General features: G+C 34.9%; 3 protein-coding genes and 1 long non-coding RNA gene across 6 annotated transcripts; all 4 read left to right on the top strand.

Moving 5' to 3' along the window:
* The first annotated feature begins 425 nt into the window (after positions 1 to 425).
* LOC132038925 (protein LEAD-SENSITIVE 1-like) lies at positions 426 to 4,820 on the top strand. 2 transcript variants are annotated; one of them, XM_059429419.1, is made up of 3 exons: positions 426 to 545; positions 786 to 913; positions 3,795 to 4,820. In XM_059429419.1, exons 2-3 carry the CDS (start codon positions 820 to 822, stop codon positions 4,523 to 4,525), a joined length of 825 nt encoding a protein of 274 aa, XP_059285402.1. In that variant the 5' UTR covers positions 426 to 545; positions 786 to 819; the 3' UTR covers positions 4,526 to 4,820. The 2 variants fall into 2 exon arrangements, with proteins under 2 accessions (XP_059285402.1, XP_059285403.1); XM_059429420.1 differs by having other exon boundaries at positions 442 to 545; positions 675 to 913.
* Positions 920 to 3,383, top strand: LOC132038926 (uncharacterized). Its single transcript, XR_009410314.1, has 2 exons — positions 920 to 1,366; positions 1,403 to 3,383. It is a non-coding gene; the product is annotated as an uncharacterized LOC132038926 (long non-coding RNA).
* Positions 4,821 to 6,972: 2,152 nt separating the features above from the next.
* On the top strand, positions 6,973 to 10,941 carry LOC132040279 (protein LEAD-SENSITIVE 1-like). Of its 2 annotated transcripts, none has more exons than XM_059430908.1 (2): positions 6,973 to 7,154; positions 9,768 to 10,941. In XM_059430908.1, the coding sequence occupies exons 1-2, from the start codon at positions 7,061 to 7,063 to the stop codon at positions 10,511 to 10,513; spliced, it is 840 nt and encodes a 279-aa protein (XP_059286891.1). In that variant the 5' UTR covers positions 6,973 to 7,060; the 3' UTR covers positions 10,514 to 10,941. The 2 variants fall into 2 exon arrangements, with proteins under 2 accessions (XP_059286891.1, XP_059286892.1); XM_059430909.1 differs by lacking the exon at positions 6,973 to 7,154 and adding an exon at positions 9,324 to 9,429.
* Positions 10,942 to 12,477: 1,536 nt separating this feature from the next.
* On the top strand, positions 12,478 to 21,171 carry LOC132040468 (uncharacterized protein C119.09c-like). Its single transcript, XM_059431112.1, has 3 exons — positions 12,478 to 12,818; positions 14,002 to 14,150; positions 20,816 to 21,171. Exons 1-3 carry the CDS (start codon positions 12,633 to 12,635, stop codon positions 20,952 to 20,954), a joined length of 474 nt encoding a protein of 157 aa, XP_059287095.1. The 5' UTR covers positions 12,478 to 12,632; the 3' UTR covers positions 20,955 to 21,171.
* Positions 21,172 to 21,822: the final 651 nt, after the last annotated feature.

The following is a 21,822-nucleotide window of genomic DNA, read 5'->3' on the forward strand; positions in this document are numbered from 1 at the left end:
AAAAAGTGTGCCTTGAAAAGTTAAAAAAAAAAAAAAAAAAAAATGTCAAGGCAAGGAAGTACGCCCCTCGCGGCATAACTTTGGTTTTCCTTAAGGATTGTATCTTTGGATACGGCATACACTCTCCCAATACATCTTCTGAAATTATTTTTTATTTTATGCACGAGCGGGGGTTCGAACCCGAACCTCAAGTATCCAGCGAGGGCAAAATTTAAAGATTACGAATATGAGGGGCAAATTTAAAATTTTCAAAAGAAGGGCAATCCGTGCAAAAAAATGAAAACATTCATTTGGGTGGCGTGAAAGTAAAGAGGGTACGAATATATAAATTGTTTGCGTTTAGTGAGGATCCAATGATCTTTTCTCCTAAAAAAAACCCATGCCTCATATGTTAGACCGCCCGACCCGACCCATCACCAAATAAATTTACCCCGCCCTAATATACCCTTTACGCTTCTATATATTTTCGAGTGTGAGAGGGAGCTGTGTGTATCAATGTGATCTAGAGCTCTTTCCTTCTTCTTGCTCATATAAACGCTCATAAGGTATGAAACTTAACTATTCATCTCTGATTATGTCAAGTTCTCTCTTTTTTTTTTTTCTTTTTTTTTTTTTTTATAGGTTAGGATTTTGGGCTAACATTTCTATCTAAGTTAACTAATAAACTAAAGTAGAGGATATATTTTTTAAAACATGTGTCCAATAAAATCTAAGGACGAGTAGTAGTGGGAAGTGGAAAAGCTTGGACCTTTGAGTCTTTTAAACAGTATTTGGAGTACCAACAGGTTTTGCTAGATTGAGAAAAGCTGAAAGAAAGAGATGGGTTTGCTCACTCAGAGAATAGAAAGGAGTGAGTTAGTAGAAGGTTATCATATCTACACTTGGAGAACTTTGTTTGCATATTCTCATCACGGTTAGTCTCCAATCACATTTGACTAATTTTCACTTTCAGTTTTTAAGATTATACTCCATCCGCCTCAAATTCAATGTGTTTTTTATTTTACACGCTACTTAAAAAATATTAATTAGAAGGGGTATTTGACTAACTTTACCCTTATTTATTTTTAAGTTATAATCTTTATCCATGTTTACTCAATTTATATGTAATCTACAAAATTCTACTAAAAAGTAAATCGAGAAAAAATAATTAATTATGTCTGAAAATTCTAAAACGATAAAATAATTTGAGACAACTATTTTTAGTAACCACCACAAATAATTTGAAACGGAGGGAGTAACTTTTTGCTTTGTAAAAGACCAAAAACAGCAATTTTTTTGACTTATTCTTCGTAGGTCCTCTTGTATAAGTAAAGCAATTGCAGCTTTTCCAAAAATATTCTATTTCTTCTTTTGTCTGTAGCCAGCAGTTTCTTTTCCTTGTGTCTTTGGAGTTGCAAATTAGTAATGGGAGCTTTAAAAAGAAAATGTTTGGCTGTTGGCATCTTTCTCTTAATATTGTGAAAGAAAAGGAAAAAATTAAAGTGTTGAGATGTTACAGTCATTCACAAATCTTGAGGTCCACAACATTTTATGGGGTGGATGTGCATAAATATTGAGAACTTTCTTGAATACCCAGGTGTCCTAGCTGGCTTGTGCTTATCTTGATTAATTATTAGTTTTTTAAAAGGTGGTGCTTTGAAAATGTCTTTCAATATTTTTATTAAGCATAGGAGGGCTTTTTAAATAACCAACTTAACAACAAATTATCTGTATCAAATCTCCAGGATAATTTCAAAAGCCTAAAATATCTCAACTACCTAAACAAATCTAATAGAAAAATAAAATTCATAGTCATCCTAAAACTAAGCAACTTAATATGCTAAAAGTTAGTGCAGTAACTGTAGTAAATTTCAACACTCCTCCTTTGAGGTGCAATCTAAAAAATTGCTCCTCCTCAATCTTTGCTTCGATAGTTGGTGTTGAATCTTTTGACTGCTTTTGAACTTGCCCACTTTTTTTTAATCTCTTTTTTTTAATCTCTTTTTTTTTTTTTTTTTTTTTTTTCCTTCTTTTGATTTTGTGCATAAAAATCACCCTCAATAACATTGTTTTGTCTAAAAATTCTTTTGAAAGTACTTTAATCTGGACAATTGTAGGATTTGTAAAAAGTTGTTGTAAGAATTTTTCTTCCATCACAACATCCCATAAATTATAGGTTTCAAGGTATGATTTCAATTTTACTGACCAAATCTGATAGTTTTCATCAGTGGATTTTTGTTGGGGCATTCAAAGAGAGGTTGTTGCTTGACATGTTTGAAAAAGGTTTAAACTGATATTGGTTAAAAGTCGGTATTGGTTGAAAATAGTTATGCCTTAAAAGTAAGCACGGGTTGAAAATAGGTATTGGTTAAAAATGGTTTTTGAAAAATGGTTCTTTAGATGAACTCACAGATCTCATAAGATGAATGAGGCTCTTATAGTTGATATCACTGTTGGTTTTTAAAAGATGGTGCAGTAAAAGTTGAAAAGTATTGATTGAAAATGTGTCTCAATATTTTTATTAAGCATAGGAGGGTTTTAAATAGCCTACTTAACAACAAAGAATCTGCATCAAATCTGCAAGATAATTTCAAAAGCCTAAAATATCTCAACAACCTAAACAAATCTAATAGAAAAATTCAAATCCATCCAAAAACTAAGCAACTTAATATGCTAAAAATTACTGTATTAACTGAAGTAAATTTCAACACTAATTTTACAAGTTACACGACTTGGACAGGTAGGACGAAATCACTTAGTGTTTTTTGTATTCACTCGAATTTGAACCTCATACTTTTCATATTTCTTCATTGACCACTAGGACCCATCGTCGGTGCATAACCTAACTCGTATTACAAGATGTTTCTTCAATCTGTGAATTTACTCCATCTTTTACTTTGCATTGGCTTTACAATGCGTACGGTACAATTTTCATTTGTAGGTTATCCATTTAAACTCAATTCCTCCCCAGCTAAACACTTATGGAACTCATAAACATGAAAGTGACGTTTGGTTGCCAATTAGGTAAACCAATAGTATCAGTTCCATTACATATGGATCTTCAAAATTGCTGAAAATATAGTTGATGAACCAAAAAAGAGTATCACTTAGAGTATTTGGTGTTCTATGATCTCATGGGCCTTTACTTTTGCATTTGAATCAGATCAATGTCGTGCCAAGAAAATATACCTTAGCTATAACACGTAGTTGATTAAGCATAACAGAAGGATACTAGCGATCACACAATTCTCATTAAGAAGCATGTCCATTTGATGTGCTGCTTTTGGAGATGCTAAATTATTAATCCAATCTTTGCTAAGATGTTAATTTGCTAGCATACCTCTATGAGCTCTGGACGATTTGGATGGAAAGTTTAGTTGGTTATTGAGGAAAAGGAAAAGAAACATATTGCCCACTTAATTAGATATCTTAGACAGTTATACTTTTGGTGTAGGAGATGTGAATAACAAAGGAAGCATCCTGGAGCTCATGGAGTACTCTCCAATTATCAAAAGAAGCCAGCCAGATATTCTATAAAAAAGATAAATTGGGTATATAGTAGGAAATGTCAGATATGTGTCATGTAAATACTTCTAGATCCTAGTGTTAACATGCATGTCTATTGAATCTTGGACACTGATCATGATAACACTTTCTGGTAATTAGTGAAAAGGCACAGTATACGTTTGGCACGGTATACGTTATCTCCTATTATTTCTTTTCTCGTCAAATATTCTTTAGTGATATTCTGGTGTCTGAGCGGTGGCTGGTTTCACTTGACAAAGTATTTTCAAATGTCTGAAATTCATGAGCAGGAATCTATGTTGGTGACAGCAAAGTTGTCCATTATACGCAGCAAAATAGTGTTTCAGGAGAACCAATTCTCTCCTCTGCTCCCTTTAAATGCTCGTCTGCTTCGAGTGCAAATGTAGGGTTGGGTACAGAGGTGTCTACAACCTGTAGTATACCTGAGTGTGTATTTCAACAAAAGAGAAGTGGGGTTGTTCTCTCTTGCTTGAATTGTTTCCTGGGTGGTGGACAACTGTATCGCTTTGAATATGGAGTGAACACATCATTTCTCCTTACTAGAATCCGTGGCGGCACATGCACCACTGCACAATCTGATCCTCCAGAGGACGTGATCCATAGAGCCCTGTACTTGCTTCAAGAGGGTTTTGGAAGCTATCATGCCTTCATGAATAATTGTGAAGATTTTGCCTTGTACTGTAAAACAGGTCGTGTTGACCAAGAAGCTATTGGAAGCAGCGGTCAAATTGCGTCTGTTGTTGGTGCTCCTTTGGCGGCTATTGTTTCATTGCCCCTGAAGTTATTCATGTCAAATCCAGCTGGCGCAGTCTTAACTGTTGGAATCTATAGTCTTAACAGGTATGCAAACGACCTTGGTGTGAGCAGTAGAGTTACTGAGGTGAAAGTGGAGGAGCTGACTTCCTTCCGTAATCGTAAAAGCTCGAAGAAAACCATCAATGAGAATCATTCCGTTACTGGAGAGGTCACTCTTAATCAAACAGATACAACCACCTGCTGAAAAGCGGCAAGGATGTGTGGAACAATATCAGCAGCGGGACAGACTTCTCATTTTGCATGTGTTGTGGTATTTTACTGTCTTCTTTTTTGCCCCCCCACCTAGCTAGATGAAAACTTTTTTTATTTGCTGAATAACGACGTTAAGATATATTGGGGGTGTGACTAAGTTTGGGATTAGTCTTTATAAATAGCCGGACTAGTCTTTTGTCCTTCGTTTCCTTATCTGTGTCCAGCCGGTGATATGTATATCTAACTTTGGCTGAATCTAACTTCTACCTTAATTTCCGTTGTTACCATTCTTGCTGCCACTTCATTTGCTGGTTTAGTATGCGTCAGTCCGGCGTGAGATTAGTTAGATGATTTCTCACAACCATCTTTCTCCATTTAAATTCATCTCAAACCAACATTATAAAAGAAAAAAATACAACTTGAAGTTATAACAAACACAACCTTTATCTAGATGTTTGTTTCGTCAAAGGAGGGTATTAGACAACAAGCAGTGGCGGATCCAGGATTTTCAATCAGGTGTTCGGAAAAATAACTGAATCAACTTTTGCATTTGTTTAGAGTGTTCAAAAGTCAATATATGTACATGAACACAACAAATTAACCGTAAATATACACTGTAATTTTTTGTTCAGGGTGTTCACCCCTACATCCGCCCCTGACAACAAGTGATGCAATATTGATGAAACATATAAGCTCATTGTTTGTACGTACCTTCCATAATACAAGTGAATGGATGAATGGGTCAATGATGAAACACATAAGCTCATCTATCCAAAAGGTCATGAAACTCATTTGGACCGGCATATGGCTAACGTCACTAATCGTATAATTCTAATATTGTAATAGAATTTGAACATGAAAAATCCTTGCTTTTCCGTAAAAATTATACTTGAAAGTTAATTTTACTAATCAAGTTATTTGCCATTGCTAATCTCTGCATTTGAACTTCGAAGGTCATATGACCAACTTTAAAAGTAAGATTAGGTACAAATTAAGTATATATTGTATGTATTTAGAACAAAAAGGTAGGTATAAAGAATCATCATATCATCATACTAAACTAAAAGTAGAAAGTATTTAAAGCAAAAGTTGAATTACTATAACGCTCATTATAAAATTAAACGACCATTTTACCCTTCCCCTAAATCTTACTCCTACAATATCTTGGACTAAACAGTAAATTTACTAGCAAGCAAATAATAAATTTATACTACAAAAAGGACCAAGTAAATGAGAAGACTTAATTCATCTATTTTTGTCATTTGATTTGATGACTAATGGTCAGCTTTTCTAGGAGTCATCGTTTTTCCATTCATTAGAATTCATTTCTTCTAACTTATCGTGAATGTATCACAATTTAAGAGCTATCTGCATCCTTTACAATTCCCATATGTTTATTCTTATACTTGCTTTCTAAACCTCCTTGACCTTTTAAATGCTACTCTTGATATATATAGTAGAGATAATCTTATATTATTCTAATGAACATGGTCCCAGTCTCCCAGAAAACACACAATGGAATTAGGATTTTGTATACCATGTAAATGAGGATGGCGCACCCACATTTAGATGCTAACAAGAGTCACGTTCGTGGAGCCGTAGGAAAGTAGCATTCACAAAAAATAAATTTAAGAGGCACAAAATAGCATTCTGATAGTTCCTCTTTTCCTGTTTTTCTTCTTTTTTTTTTTGGGCTCGGGAAAAGCACGGCCCGCTATAGGTGCGCTTTGGGTAAGCACCATTGTGAAATAGCACACGCAAACCTCACGGGGGATGTACGCGGCCTTACTGCATAGGTGCGCGCGGAGGTAACCCCCCACATTGTGAAATAGCGCAAGCACTCACGGGGGATGTAAAGCATATTAGACAGCGCATGCGACGGTAGCGAGAAGGCGTTAAGGGGGGGTTCGAACCCGCGACCTCCCTTAGGGAGGCCTCCCCTCAAACCAACTCAGCCACACCCGAAGGTGCCTGTTTTTCTTCTTGTTTCCTCCGCTTTCTAATATTTTTCATATGTGTCATGCCTCATCTTTCTTCCAATGCCTTGTTTTGTGTCTACAACCATTTTTATTTGCGAAAATACATAAAAACCCCTCCAACGTATAGTCGGATTAATTATGGCGCACCTAATCTTTGCGGGCGACCTATTACCCCCAGTCTTAATTTTTCAGTATTTTAGTGACCTTTTAGCGCTGATTTTTTGTGACCCCCAATTTTTTAACTTACGTGTTGTACACGCGCCTTTTAAATTTCCAAATCAACATTATTTTTTAACTCCCTTGTCATTTCACCCCCTTAAACATAAACAAAATTCATTTCCACTCCTCTCTCTCATCGATTTTCACAACATTTGCCGCGCTAAAGGTATTTTCGTAATATTTTTTTTTGTTGGGGTATTTTGGTTCAAAATATTTTTTTGGGGGCATTTTGGTTCCAGACTCGTATGGTTTTGTTGTGATTACAAATAATTGGAATAGTCCGATAATCATCTCCATTTCAATCGGACTCTGATTATATATTGAAAGAGATGGGTGTACTCACTCACAGAGTAGAAAGGAGTGAGTTAGCAGCAGGTGACCATATCTACACCTGGAGAACTATCTTCGCTTACTCTCATCACGGTAACCCTTTTTCCGCCATTTCACTAAATATCCCAAATCTAACTGGAAATACAACCAGCCTTCTTTGTTAATTGTAGATGTATTTGGCTGATGCACACTTTTTTTTTTTTGGTAGGTGTTTTATTGCTCTTCCTGGGTCCTTTTGGGTGTCTCTTAGGGTTGTTTGGAAGGGTGTATAAGAATAGTACTGAATAGGGTGTTAGGATTTGCCCTGAATTTCCTACTTTATTTGGATTCTACGTAATTGTGGTTTACCTCAAAAAGGTTTTCTTGGTGGACAAGGTTTTCTTGATAGAAAAGAACTCTTCTATGTCTATCCTTTTCTTGAAGGAGAAGTTTTAGACTTCTATGAATAGGAGATCTTTCTTCTCATACAACAAAAAAATAACATCCACAATGTAGTCATTTAGAGAGTTTTGTTTAGGGGATAGTTTTTCTCTTAATAAGTTTTATGCTTTTATATTAGTTTCTCATATATGTAGATGAATTGATCAAACCATATTAGAATATTTTATCTCTTTTAGTATGTTTTTCTTTGTCGTCTGATTTATCGTGTTTAAGGTTTGTAAATTATTAGCTTCCGCATGACCCCTGATTATTTCGATCCCAACATAGGGTGTATTAGTAATCTTTGGGATTAGTTATGCTAACATATATTTTATTGACTGTTTGCTTTGTTGTAGTAAATAACGTGCATTGCAGAATTCCTAGATAGTGTAGAATAGAGTGTATTAGAATAAGAATAGTAATGGTATTATTAATGTCATGTATAAAAATAGTATTGAGTGCGGTATAACTAATACAAGTATTAGCTATACATAGATTGAAAACACTACCAAACAAGGGATTAAAAAAATACCAAAGCTAATCCAGTATTATCTTCTCTAATACCTCCTACCAAACGACCCCTTATAGGTGAAGCAATTGCAGCTTTTCCATTAATAATTGATTTCTCCTACAATGAAATGTTTCTCTCCTGAACCAGGATTTCTCCTTCTTGTGTCCTTGGAATCGCAAATTAGTAAAGGGAAGCTTAAAAAGAAAACGACCGCTGTTGGCATTTTTCTTTTGCGTAATATTAAGAAAGAAAGAAAAAAAGAAAGTACTGATATGTACGCTCATTCACTAATCTTGAGGTCCATAACATTTTTGGGGATGGATGTGCATAAAAATGGAGAACTCACTTGTATTACAGGATGAACATTTCTTCATTTTTGTAATCTTTTTATTGGATTTGCGAAAATGAATGTACATCAATCTGTGATATTCCTCTTGCTTTTATTTCAAACCAACATTACGATGCTTATACAAAATCCCCAGCGGCGGAGCCAATACTTCATACAAGGAGATTAGAAAAAATACTAGAGTGTCACATCTAGGATTTGAACTTGTGACTTAAGGCAATTTTTTGAACCTCTTTACCACTACACTATAAGTCTTTCTCAAGTCAAGGGTACTCAACAGTTCATGTATAACCAAACAAGAATTGTTTTTACCCTATTTGGCGCAGTACAATTTTTCAGTAAGGGGATTCAATTGAACCCCCTTGGCTCACTTTAGCTTCGCCACGGCCTCCAATATGTTACTTGATACCGAAACAATCTTAATGTGCTAGGTTATATACTTAAACTCATTTGTTCCCAGCTCAACACCTATGAAACTTGTCAAAAATGAAATCATACTGCTTCATCTAGACAAACATTTGGATCTCCTACATTGCTGAAAATAAGGCTGATGAATTTGCCTTAGCGAGTATTTGGTGTTCTATGATCTCAGTGGGCCTTAGATTTTGCATTTGAATTATGTTAACGTGCCAAGCGGATTTAACTTCGTTTCAATCATAGTGGATTAAGCGTAAGAAAAAGAAACAATCAATCACATGGTTCTCGAGAAGCATGCCCGTCTCAGGGGCTGCTTTTGGAAATGCTATATAGTCTAATTTTTGCTAAGATGATAATTTAGTAGTAGGAGTATACCTCTATGTACTCTGGACAGAAAGAATAGTAGATTATTGAGGGGGAAAAGGAACATATGCCCATTTTGAAGTTCAGATATCTTCTACACCAAAAAGTACAAAATTTCAAAGATATCTAAACTTTTTTTTTTTTTTTGCTTTTCAAAAAGTTTAGGTATCCTTGAAATTTTGTACTTTTTGGTGTAGGAGAAACTTTGTAAATAACAAAGAAAAACATCCTGAAGCTCATGGACTCTCTTTCAATTACAAATGGAGCCAACCAGATGCTCTTAAGTCTTGACATATTCAATTACCTCTTTGGTACGTTTGTATCAACAATTAAATTATCTACGGATGAAAAAGATAAATTCAGTAGTAGGAAATGTCTGATCCGGGTCATGTTAATACTCTCGATCCAAGTGTTACCATGCATGTCTCTTGACTCTTGCATAACTGATGTTGATATATTACCATGATAACACTTTTGAGTAATTAGTGAATGAGGCACAGTAGACTTTATCTCCTATTATTTCTTTTCTTGTCAGACTGTCAGTCGTTTATACTCCAATATATGTTGCAACCGAATATGAGTTATTGAACCATATTTAGTTATATATTCGGGTATCTGACTAGTAGCTGGTTCTGAAATCCATGAACAGGAATCTATGTTGGTGGGAGCAAAATTGTTCATTTTACGCGTGAGCAAAGTATTGTTTCAGGAGACCCAATTCTCTTCTCTGTTCAATTAAATTGCTCGTCACCTTCAAGTACAAATGTGTCTTCAACCTGTACAAATATTCCTGACTGTGGATTTCAACAAAAGGAAAGTGGGGTGGTTCTCTCTTGCTTGGATTGTTTCTTGGGTGATGGGTTATTGTACCGCTTCGACTATGGGGCCAGCCCTTCAGTTTTTCTTACTAAACTCCGAGGTGGCACATGCACCACTGCACAATCTGATCCTCCAGAGGCGGTGATCCATAGAGCCATGTACTTGCTTCAAAATGGTTTTGGAAACTACAATGTCTTCAAGAATAACTGTGAAGATTTTGCCTTGTATTGTAAAACAGGTCTTCTTGTTCTTGACCAAGGGGCTCTTGGAAGGAGCGGTCAAGCTGCCTCGGTTATCGGTGCTCCTTTGGCAGCTATTGCTTCTTCACCACTTAAGTTATTTATGTCAGGTCCGGCTGGCTTAGTCGTAGCAACCGCTGGAATGTATTGTTTGACCAGGTATGCAACTGACATTGGTGTGAGGACTGATGTTACTAAGGTGAAAGTGGAGGAACTGACTTCGTTCCATAATTGCAAGAGCTTGAAGAAACGCATCAGTGAGAACCATTGTGATACAAGAGAGGTTACTCTCAATCAAACAGATACACCAGCTAAAAAGCGGCGAAGATGTGATTGAAATAAAATTAGCCGCGAGCCAGACTCCTCATATTCCATTTTTGAAGTCAATGTACCAACATTCTGACATGACCTGGAGCCCCGATAGTTCTTCTGGTGAGGAATTCGAAGGGCTTGGTTTTTACTTTTTCTTCATTTTTTTCTCCCCAGCAAGTTGAAAACCTTAATTGCAGAAGAACATGAAGATGATGGTTTGAGGACCGAAGAAGTTTGGGATTAGTTTTTGTAAATAAATAGCTGGACTAGTCTTTTATTCTTTTTCTTTCCTTTATATTTCTGCAGCAAAATGATATGCCCTGTTTTTTAGTTGGTGACATCTCATGTAATTTTCTATCTGACCATTCTTGCTGCAAATCTGTAGGTTGCTTGAGTAATGATTGATAAATTAAGTTGTTTTCTTTAATAAATTAAAGAGTATATAGTCAACAATTTTTGGTTCATGTTGATTGAATTTGCTAAGTTATCAAAATATCTATCTTGCTATTCATTTTCGTTTGTTTAGAGTGAAAGCAGCCAATATTGATGCTCTGCAAACATTTTTGCAGAAGGAATATTTTCTAAAGCAGGACTTCCAATATAAACAACTCTCTACGTATTACTCCCTTCGGATAAAAAAATGTGTCCATTTAGCCTTTTTTTTTTGTTAAAAAAGAGTGTTCATTTATCAAATCAAAAAATAATTAATTTTATTTTTTTAGATTTGTTCTTATTAAGTGTTAAGTGATTAATTCAATTCTTATTTAATTAGGGATAGTTTAGTTAAATTATCTATTTTTGTTCAGGAATTAGTATATATTTAAGGGTGTGTAAACGACTAAGAGCCTGTTTGGATGAGCTTATTTTAAGCAGCTTATAAGGTGCAAACAGCTTATAAGCTAAATAAGTTAAGTCAAACGGGCCCAATTATTTTTTTGAGCTTATTTTAAGTACAAAATGACATTTTAAGTTCGGACCGCCCAAACACTCAAAATAATAAAACAAATTTTATAAAGAACTTATAAGCCAATCCAAACAGGCTCTAAGTGAAGGGAGGAGGATTATCCCTTGTGAAGAGCCTACGGTTTCATTAAAGAAAATATTAATTCTTGTAATGCGTCGAGTCCAGTGCGAATTGATCCTAATTAAGCCTAGTCTTATTGAGTCAAGCCGAGCCGAGTGTGGACTGAACCTAGTCATGGTTTTTTTATTTTTTTTTATGCATATTAGAACCAATTTTCATTTATGATAATCTAAATTGATGAGTAATTAATTAGAAGAGAATTAAATTGAGTTGTCCCTATGCTTGTGATTTTTTATTTTCTTAAACTTTGTTTTTTGTGTAAAACAAACTCACTCAAGATATGCTTGTGATTGAGAAAAACTCACTCAAGATATGCTTGTGATTGAGAAAACTATAAAAAAAAAAAAAAAAAGAGTTACTTATTAGATACGAGTATTAAGTTGTGCAAATGATAGTCACCTTTTCCTAAAAAAAGATATTTAAAAATTAAATTAGGCAATAGCAATATGCTTTTGAGTATTGACAACCAACACTAAAAGCTTTCATTTTTTCTATCTTAATTTGAATTTGAGCATTTAAAAAAGTAAGTGAAATTTTGGAATCTCTTTTTTACCTATCATGTCGTTGTTGTAATTAGAAATTACTAAATATAAAAAATAACATTTTTCTTAAATCACCCTAGAAAGGGAAATTTGCCATATAAATTGAAACTGAAGGGCAGAGAATAATACATACACTGCCTGAAGGGTTAAGGTAACACCATTACCTTAATTAGAGTCATTTTATGATTATTGTGCTGAAATTAAAAAGAAAAAGAAAAAGACAGAAGAAGTTAGTGACTAAAAATATGGATTAACAATCATTTATAAAAAAAGAGAAACAGAGATGAAGGCCCCCCTTTTGGTCCCACCACCCCTACCAATAGCAGCCATCGGACTTAGTGCGACATTACTCGCCATAATATCCATCTTCTGACTCTATGAGCACACAAATATTGAAAAAAAAAAAGTTTCATTCTTCAATTGGTATCGCATTGTACTTTTTCTTATTTATAAAAATCATAATAATATTGAATTACTAACCTTTTAGGTAGAGAAAAGTATTTGTTGGATTCAATTGGATGGCGAATTATTATGTGAGGGCTGCTCCTACGACAGATCTGAATCGGAATACTGAATGGTTCACGTATCCTGGAGTTTGGACTATTTACATATTCATTCTCTTTTTCTCATGGCTCGTTGTGTTATCTGTGTTTGGTTGCTCATCTGGCATGGCTTGGACCATCGTTAATCTCTCTCATTTCCTTGTAAGAATCATTTTTTCCTATGCTTTTATCATTCCAATTCGAATTCTCTAATTGATTGATCTGATTTAGGACTATGTGTCATGATTACTTGATTGTCTTATAATCTAAGATTTTGGGAGGGACTGGATCTTAGATGGGCTTTCTGTTGGCTGTATGATAAACCTAGCTATGCCTACTTAAAGGGGATAATTACATCTTTGGAAGAATAATAGCCAGCAAATGTATAGGTTTGGTATATCAAGTACAAATAGACATACAATATGCATATCGTATACATATAATATACATAATCAGCGTGTAGGTTTTGTATAATTGGGCTTACAGGCTGTAATTAATTTCGACCGACAGGCCAAAAATGAAAAAAGCCCTACTTAAAGGCCGGAGTTTGTTTTCAGCTTTCAGTTTGATTGAAATTATAGCTCATTTTTGGTACATGCCTATGGTCCTTGTGATTTCTCAAAAATTCACCAGTCTGTGGGGTAAGGAGTATATAGTGAGTTAGCACCTTTATTCTTGGGAATCTATTTCAGAAGAGAATTTTTTGGCTAACTTAAAACCTTTAGTGTATGAAATTTATCATCATCCATTATGGTGTTAGTACTTTCCTTTATAGTGGCTAAAGCTTTTCTTACTTCCATAGCAAGGGATTTCACTTCTGTACTCTGTTATATTCTTCTGGAAAATTTTAAGATACTTTTAGGGGTTGTTTGGTTGTTGGTTAGAGTTATGCAGGGATTTGTTATGCATGGGCTAGTTATGTAGGGTTTAGTTATTCATGTATTCGTTATTCCATCTTTTACCCTGCATAAAATAATACAGAGATTCCCCCATAACTTATACATGTATTAGTTATACGGGATTGTGAACTGGTAACCAAACACCGTATCTGACGTGCTGAATTTTAGATATAGCAACTAAAATGCTACCAAAATATGGTATTTTGTTATACTGGTTATAATACATGAATAACTTACTTCTTAACCAGCAACCAAACAATCCCCTAATACCTAAAAAATTTAGTAGGCGCTAATTTGTTTGTCCTTCTTGGTGCTAAATGTTGTTATTTCTCTGAAATATGAATCGTAGGAAAAATCCTGAATAGCAGAGTGGGAAAGTTATTGTGTATCTAGCCAGATTTTCTGTCTCATTTGTGCATAACTTTGTCTTGTCTGTTTTCCTTCAGGTCACGTATCACTGTTTTCACTGGAAGAAGGGAACACCATTTGCTGAAGACCAGGGTATCTACAACAGATTGACATGGTGGGAGCAAATGGATAATGGGAATCAGCTTACTCCCAATAGGAAGTTTCTGACATGTGTTCCTGTGGTGCTGTAAGTATTCATTTCATTGTGTAAATCATTGGTTGGGCTTTTCAGCTATGATGTCATTAATAGCTTTGTGCTTGCAATGATAGTTGAGTTGTATTTGAATCACTGAAGCTAACATAAAAACTTCTTCATAAGCTGCACCCGGACTATCAATCGCTGAGCTATATCCTTATTTCTCTAATTACCCCAAAAAACGAAAGGAGGAGATAAAATGCCCCCTGACTATAAATTCCTAAGCTGAGTAAGCTCTATTACTTAATGCTCGGCATTCTTAACCACCATGATGTCGGTCATAATGTAGTACATATCGTTTGAGGACTCATTTGTATTTATTTGTTGTATAGGAAAAAATAATATCAATATAGAACTTTGCAGTATTAATACAATGTTTGATTTTCTATATAAGACTTAGCAATGATAGTAAAGACTCTGCATTACTAATACTATAACAGTTGATTTTTCAGTATAAATTTTTGTATAACTAATATAACAAATTATATGGGAATTTACCATTATAAAAAAAACAAATTATATGGGAATCTATGTACTCTTTATGCGAGATATAGTGTTTTATGCTAATATGTCTATTAGCAATAAAATGATAAAGCTAATCTTGGTTTAGGTATAGTAATCCTTGCATAAGAATCTGTGTATTACCATTTATGGTATAACGATCAGTGCAATATTGTTCGGCATAACAATCCCAAATTATAATCTCTATATAAGTAATCAACGAACTAAGCATGCATTAGGGTAGGCTGTCTACATCACACACCCCTAGGCCTAGGGTTTCTGCCCTTCCCCGCACCCTGCTCACACAGGACGCTTTGTGCACCGGGCTGCCCTTTAACGAACTAAGTAATCCCTTAATGCTGTGGAATAAATAATGGGATACATATTTACAATCCTAGTGAACTAAGCGTATATTACATAAAATGTGTATGGAGGTTGTTGCTGGATGCACTTATTAGTGTCAGCCAGAATACTAGTTAACATAGATTTTTAAACACAAAACTGTTAATCTTGGGCTTCAGTTAGTTTGGGGATTTGAGGCGCACGTCACGAATTTGAAACCTGCTGTAATCCAAGTCTGGTGTGTAAGTGGAGAAGAGTAGAAGGATGGACCATACTGGAGTCAGTTTTTGTGTAGTTGTTTAAGGATGGATCCGTTGTAAACTTTTTGGTACCTTCTTGGCGCTGTTTTTATTAAAATAAAGTACTTTACTATCCCCGAAAAAACCATTATCAACTGATTATCGAAGTAGGAAACAACGGTTTTCTCAGTCATAGGAAAAAGTTAGTCAGAGTCTTTGAGTTAAAGAAGTGAACTTATTAGCACTGGTTCATCTGTAGGAAAGACTGATTGCTCTTTCTGTTTTCCTTTATGATTTCATTCTCCCGTTCTGGATGAGTTTGAGGTCTCTGGTGCCTTTATTTGATGTTGACCTATATGTAAGTCAGATGATGGAAAAGGAATCCCTAATAATATAAGCACAAAAGATTTATATGTAAAGCTTCGTCTATTGTGACAAAGCGAGACTAATCAATTGCGAGAGAGGATTGAATGCTGTACTTGAAATAGCATAATGTCTAATGGTTAGTTTCTGTAGCAGTGTGTTCTACTGTAAAAGGCAGGAATTGAAACATGAAACAGCATTTGATATTCACTGACATCTGCTTAAAAGGAAAAAAAAAAAAAAGGAACCTAGAAAATCTGCAATAATGGACTGTAAGGGTAAAATATCCGGACCATGATTGTGTTGGTTTCTATAATAACATTGTTCCTGCTAAACTTGAGATCATTTTAGACCTGTTAATCACAAGCAATTTTTTTTGATCTAGGACTGGATATTAAACAGGAAAAGGTACTAGTGAGTGTATCAACCAAAAGCTTGGGACTGAGGCGTAGTTGTTGTTGTTGGTTAAACTATTAGTTCAACTAGTTCTATATGAATTGCAAGGATAATCTGATGTGGAACTAGTAATTTTGTATTTTTTCCGCGTAACACTCAACAAGTGTATGACAGTTACCAATTTCGGAAAAAAAAAAAAAAACACTCAACAAGTGTATGCAATATAATTGTGCTGAAAGCATTTGTACAATAGATTCCTAGTAGTTTCTCCAACAGAATATCACCATAATCTGAGGTAATCTTCCAAATCTAATGCTATAAACAGTTTTTGGTAGAAGCCGCATTAGAAACCACAATATTAAATCAAGTAATCCGATAACCTATCAGTTTGAAGAATATTTTGAATTGGTTGTTATGAGATCTTTTTAACTTGAGCTTTTATGACTTCAATACATTATCTAGATATGTTACGCAGTAGCTTGTTCAATTTATGTTTATGTTAGGAAACATAGATGCTGGTTTCACTAACTTTATTAAAAGGAAAAAAAAAAAATATGGTAAAGTCAAAATGTAACATTTTAGGGAAGTGATGGCACATATTACTGGACAAAACATGCTACTATGTTTATGTTCATTAAAGAACACGCTATTATATTTAAATGTTACCAGATGTGAAGAACAACATGTTTCAGATTCAGATCTAATGATACCTCCACAAGTGTGGATGAATGATGGTCTGGATACCTAATTAGTGCTCATAATGTGTTTGCATGTTTCTAGATCAGGACCGGTTGATATTACTTACCTATGAAAAGAAAAAGAGTTGCGTTCATATGGCGTACTGATTCTGCATGAAACCTTTTTTATCCATCTTTACAATGAACTGAAGATTTCTTTGTTGGGATTACACTGGGTATGTTGTTGTAGTAGTAGTTTACTGGTGAAAGCATTATGAGTACATTTTCTTTTTATAAAGTTAACCTTCACTTGAAAGGTTGTGTATTTGAATTCCACCGGCAATTGACTGTGATCAATATGTGGGAAGCATTATGCATGATTTGTTTGCTGATAGAAATGTCCAATCAAATGGTCTTGTGTGGTCAAGAATATAGAGGTGATGCAAACCTACGTTTGATTTTTTGAGGTTGGAAGAATTACCTGAATTACCTAAACTGTAGACTTGAACCAGAAAGCTTGTAGTTGTTAGGTCACAAGTCCCAACCTTTTCCATTTGAGCAGGGTTTCCAGGATCAAGTAGTTGAAATTATGGTTCTCCTCCTTGAGAGTTCTTTCTCTTTTTTCTTTTTTTTTGGATAACTGAGAAATACCCCAAGGGCCAGTGACAAACGGTTCGAAACTTGGTAGATAATGGGCCTGCCCCCTCTACCCTTCTCCACTTAAATACTAGGCTCTTGTTTGTGGCATGGTTCGAACCCGCGATGTGCGCCTAACCCACACATCAGCTGTTGCGCTCTTACCACATGTTCAAAGCCTAGGGGGCCTACATGAGAGCTCAATTTCTAAAGGAACGAAAAAGAAACACTTGAAAAGATGTGAAGTTCCATGCATCCGCAAGGAAAAGGATTAGTCAGTCTCTACTCTTTGAACGCGTTTCTAATAAATTTCCACCAATAATGACCAGCTTTTGTAATATCTGTTGGAGAATGGAATAGTTTAATTGCTAAAGGAAGGAAAAAGAAACACTTGAAAAGATGTGAAGTTCCGTAGTAACATGAGGAAAAGGATTAGTCAGTCTCTACTCTTTGAATGCGTTCCTAATAAATTTCCACCAATAATGACCAGCTTTTGTAATATCTGTTGGAGAATGGAATAGTAAGAGACGTACTATACCATTTTCTTGCTTTGTGTATATTTGCTAGTTAGTTACTGCCTAAGTGGATACCTGGTGTTTGGGAGATAGAGGATTTTCACAAATTGATTTAAAACATACTCCTTCCATTTCAATTTATGTGAACCTTTTCAGAGTACGAGGGTCAAACTTTATAACTTTGACCGTAAATTTTGACATAGATTTTTCAAGTTTGTAAAAATAAAATTTTTATATTTAGAAATTACGAGACTTTGACATAGACTTTGTTGAGGGTCTTTCAGAAACAGCCTCTCCTATCTTTCGAGATTTCAGATCTACACTTTGATACCTCCATGAGATTTGGATGAATGTATGTTGTTGTATATTTAGAAATTACTCCCTCCGACCCAATTTAAGTAGACACAGTTTAAGAAATAAAAAGAGACTTTTGAATCTTGTGGTGTCCTAAATTAAAGATGTGTCTAATGTACTAAAATGTCCATGTAGGATGTTTGAATTGTCAACTTACTAAATATAGAAAGGCAATCTTTCTGGACAGACCAAAAAGGAAAGAACCACTGATAGAGAACTTTCCTAATTTTCCTTTGATGTTTTTTGTTTGTTGGTCGGCTTACTCAGCTGACTTCTGTTGCTTTTTGTTTTCTTGTTTTAAGTCAGCTGTTGGATTGTTTTTATTATTCCTAAATAAATACCCACTAAGTCTTCTTAGTGGTTGAATTTAAAAAAGAAAAAGAAAAAGCAAGACACTGAAATTGGGATGGAGGGAGTACATAAAAAGTACTATAAGTCATGATAATTTATAATTCAAATAATTTAGACAAAATGTAAGGAAAATGTGGTTAGATTCCCCCAATACAAATAGTAATAGGTTCAGATGAATTGAAATAGAGGGATTAACATTTTTCTTGTTTCTTTAGAGTTAAGCTTCTGAGATTATGATGGGAAAGGAAGGAGAGCGGGAACTGAAGTGCAACTGGATTCTTTTGGGGTTTGGCGAGTTCTTTCCTCCCTATTTGGACATCATGTATATCAAAGAATTTGGCATTTGCAAATCATGAATTGTGAATGGACTGTAGTAAAATGGCACCGTACTGAGTACTCTCTGCTTTTTGTCCATACGCTCCTACTTCCCTGGATCATGGTTTTCTCCCTTCTTCTCTAATTTAAGTATTAATTGGGCCTAACTCAATTCCAAAAGTTAACTCATAAGGTAAGGCTGTCCAAGAACATATAAGGAAACGACAATCCATTTTCTCAATCAATATGGACACTTAACACCCTTGAATGAGCAGGATTGGACAATTAGAGGGTGAACAACATAACATGAGGTTCAGGGTAAACCAAGGATTGAGATGTGTTTGGCTATGATACCATATAAAGAAAATGAACTTTGCCGGTAACTCAACCCCAAAAATTAGCTCATGAGGTGAGGATTGCCCAAAACTATATAAGGAGACAGTAGTGTATTTCTTCAACCTGTGTGGAGCACTTAACAATTAACATTGAGCGCGGTCAAACTGATAATATCCTTCTTTTCCTTTTTACCCTAGTAATCTTGAACTTTTCTACAACTCCCTAAAGTCCTTCAGGACCAATCCCTTCTCTAAAGTAGGCTATCTTTGCCTCTTCCTCCCGCACTTCTGTAACCATTAAATTTTCATGTTGTAGTTTCTATCTCTACGCACATGCATATACATATTTGGCATTACCGTCCATATAAACATGTAGTTGTTTTTCCTCTTCTTTTCTCCTATGTAGGCGAGTCACTGAGGAACTTACCTTTTAAAGTCCTAAGACACAATTTAACTTATGCTAACTAATTGATGATGTTGAACATTTGCTTTATGAATTTTAACCTTGTCAAAAGTAACATACTCTTTATGACTGCCGTGCTTCTTAAAAGGACTATTGACCTGTTTAGTTGTATCAAAGTTAGTCTATCAAGTTCTTGTTTGTTTAGAATGATTTGGTAGTCTTCTTGAGTAAAATAGAAAAAGATTTTACAAGATGGATAATCCCATAAGTATAGGTATCCTAGGATTTTCCTCTAATTAAACAGTTAGCATATCCATAGTTCAGTTTCTGCTATAGTTTGCAGAATACTCTGCAGTCACCCTGAACTTACACCCTCAGAACCAAAACGAAAAATAAAGAAAGGTAAGCTGGAAGGCGAAGTGCAAAAAACTTGACCACAAAAAGGATCAATTTCTTTTGGGTGATGGAAAGATCCAGGAGATGTCTATTGTCTACTGATAGGAGTTTTGGTTTCAAAGGCTTATTAAAGCTTCTGTTGCTTCTCAATTGACTATTACTTGTACTACCATTGTGTGAACAAAGTAATATATATTTTTGCTACTTAATTGCCTTAATCTATTTAATAATAAGCTCCTAGCTTATGTTTACATACGCCACTCATAAGAATAAGACGTTCAACTCCCTAAAACACGTGTAATTGAGAATAGTGAATTCTGCTACATGAGGCTACACATGGGCCATGGATGACATCCTAAATATGAGACTCTTAAGGATCTCAATTAACATATAAGTTTTGTGCTAATTGAGCGATATTCTGTCTTGTGAATGATAGTTTTACTTATGGATGATCCCATAACCCATATCAAAATCAAAAAAATGTTTCACTTATGCATGATCTTGCTGGCACTTAAGGGCATATATAAATGCTTGCTGAATTAGAAGAAAGTTGAAATGATAAATAGGGAGAGGGAAATGGTTCATGTCCTCGTCTATTATATTCACAAGCAACAATAAGTGCAGCCTTTGTTCGAATGATGTTGATAGGACAATGATTTGTTTTCCATTTGTCTGGTCTCTGTGACAGATACACCACGATCCCTCGTTTTCTCTTTCCCCGAGAAAAAGATTCTTCATTTTAATTGATTCGTGCTTGTTTAAGACGATTTCACCTTTTCCATGAGGTCTTTACAAATATGTTCTAAATTTCTAATACTTGCTTCTTTCAATAGGTACTTGATAGCTTCCCATACAAGTGACTATGAGCACCCAATGCTGTTCTTCAACACATTCGCGGTTTTTATACTGGTGGTTGCCAAATTTCCCAACATGCACAAGGTTCGAATTTTTGGGATCAATGCAGATCAATGAGCTACATTCAGTTCAAACATTTAGTTCAACTTTACTCTCAGCTATAGTATTTGATTGTTTTAACAATTTTGAGTAAACTGGGAACTCTTGTACAAATGCAAGAACTGCAAAGGGTAAATTTATATATAGTAAAAAATCAAGAGCAAATATTGGGTATGCTTAGCTGCACTCTTTTCTGTTAACCCGTTGAGAGCAATATGCTGCCACTTTGCCTCCATATTCTTTTGAACTATATCCTTTCTATGCTGCAATTTTCTGTTTCTACGTTGTTTCTTCTGATTTTTGGCAGGTAATCGAGAATGAATAAATGATAAAAGTTTATAATTAATTTATTGAAAATGAGATTGGAAGTTCTAATTGGCCAATTGAGAGTTTTCCATGTTTTTGTATATCATGCATACAATTTCAAAGTACCACACACTAAGCCTTTAAAGAATGTGTTGATTTACACAACCAGCTAAGGTTTGTTGTCATGTATTTAGAAGATGGCCTCGTTTTCTAAAGTAGACCAGTGTTTTGAATTTCGAAAGTGGCAATGGCCACCTGGTTTGATGTCTAAAATTCAGAGCAATATTTAGACCACGGGTCTAATTAGAGAGGAAAAAAGAGAACCGTAAAAAGGTCAAATACATAAGCGATCTCTTAATCTTGTCATGAAATATCATTTAGATGATACTTTTAAAACGTGTCTCGTAGAACTGAAATTAATTCAGTTGTGTGAGGTTCTTTTTATGAGATAAAAAAGTGAACCTAGATTTTCTTATACCAAACGTGTAGGGTGTGGGTCCCTTTTTTGTCTCACAAAAATAATACTTGTAATTCAAGTCCGATAATATTCTTTATTTACAATTTTATTTAGGAGAAAGAA

Source organism: Lycium ferocissimum, chromosome 12 (assembly GCF_029784015.1).
Source record: "Lycium ferocissimum isolate CSIRO_LF1 chromosome 12, AGI_CSIRO_Lferr_CH_V1, whole genome shotgun sequence".
NCBI lineage: Eukaryota > Viridiplantae > Streptophyta > Magnoliopsida > Solanales > Solanaceae > Lycium > Lycium ferocissimum.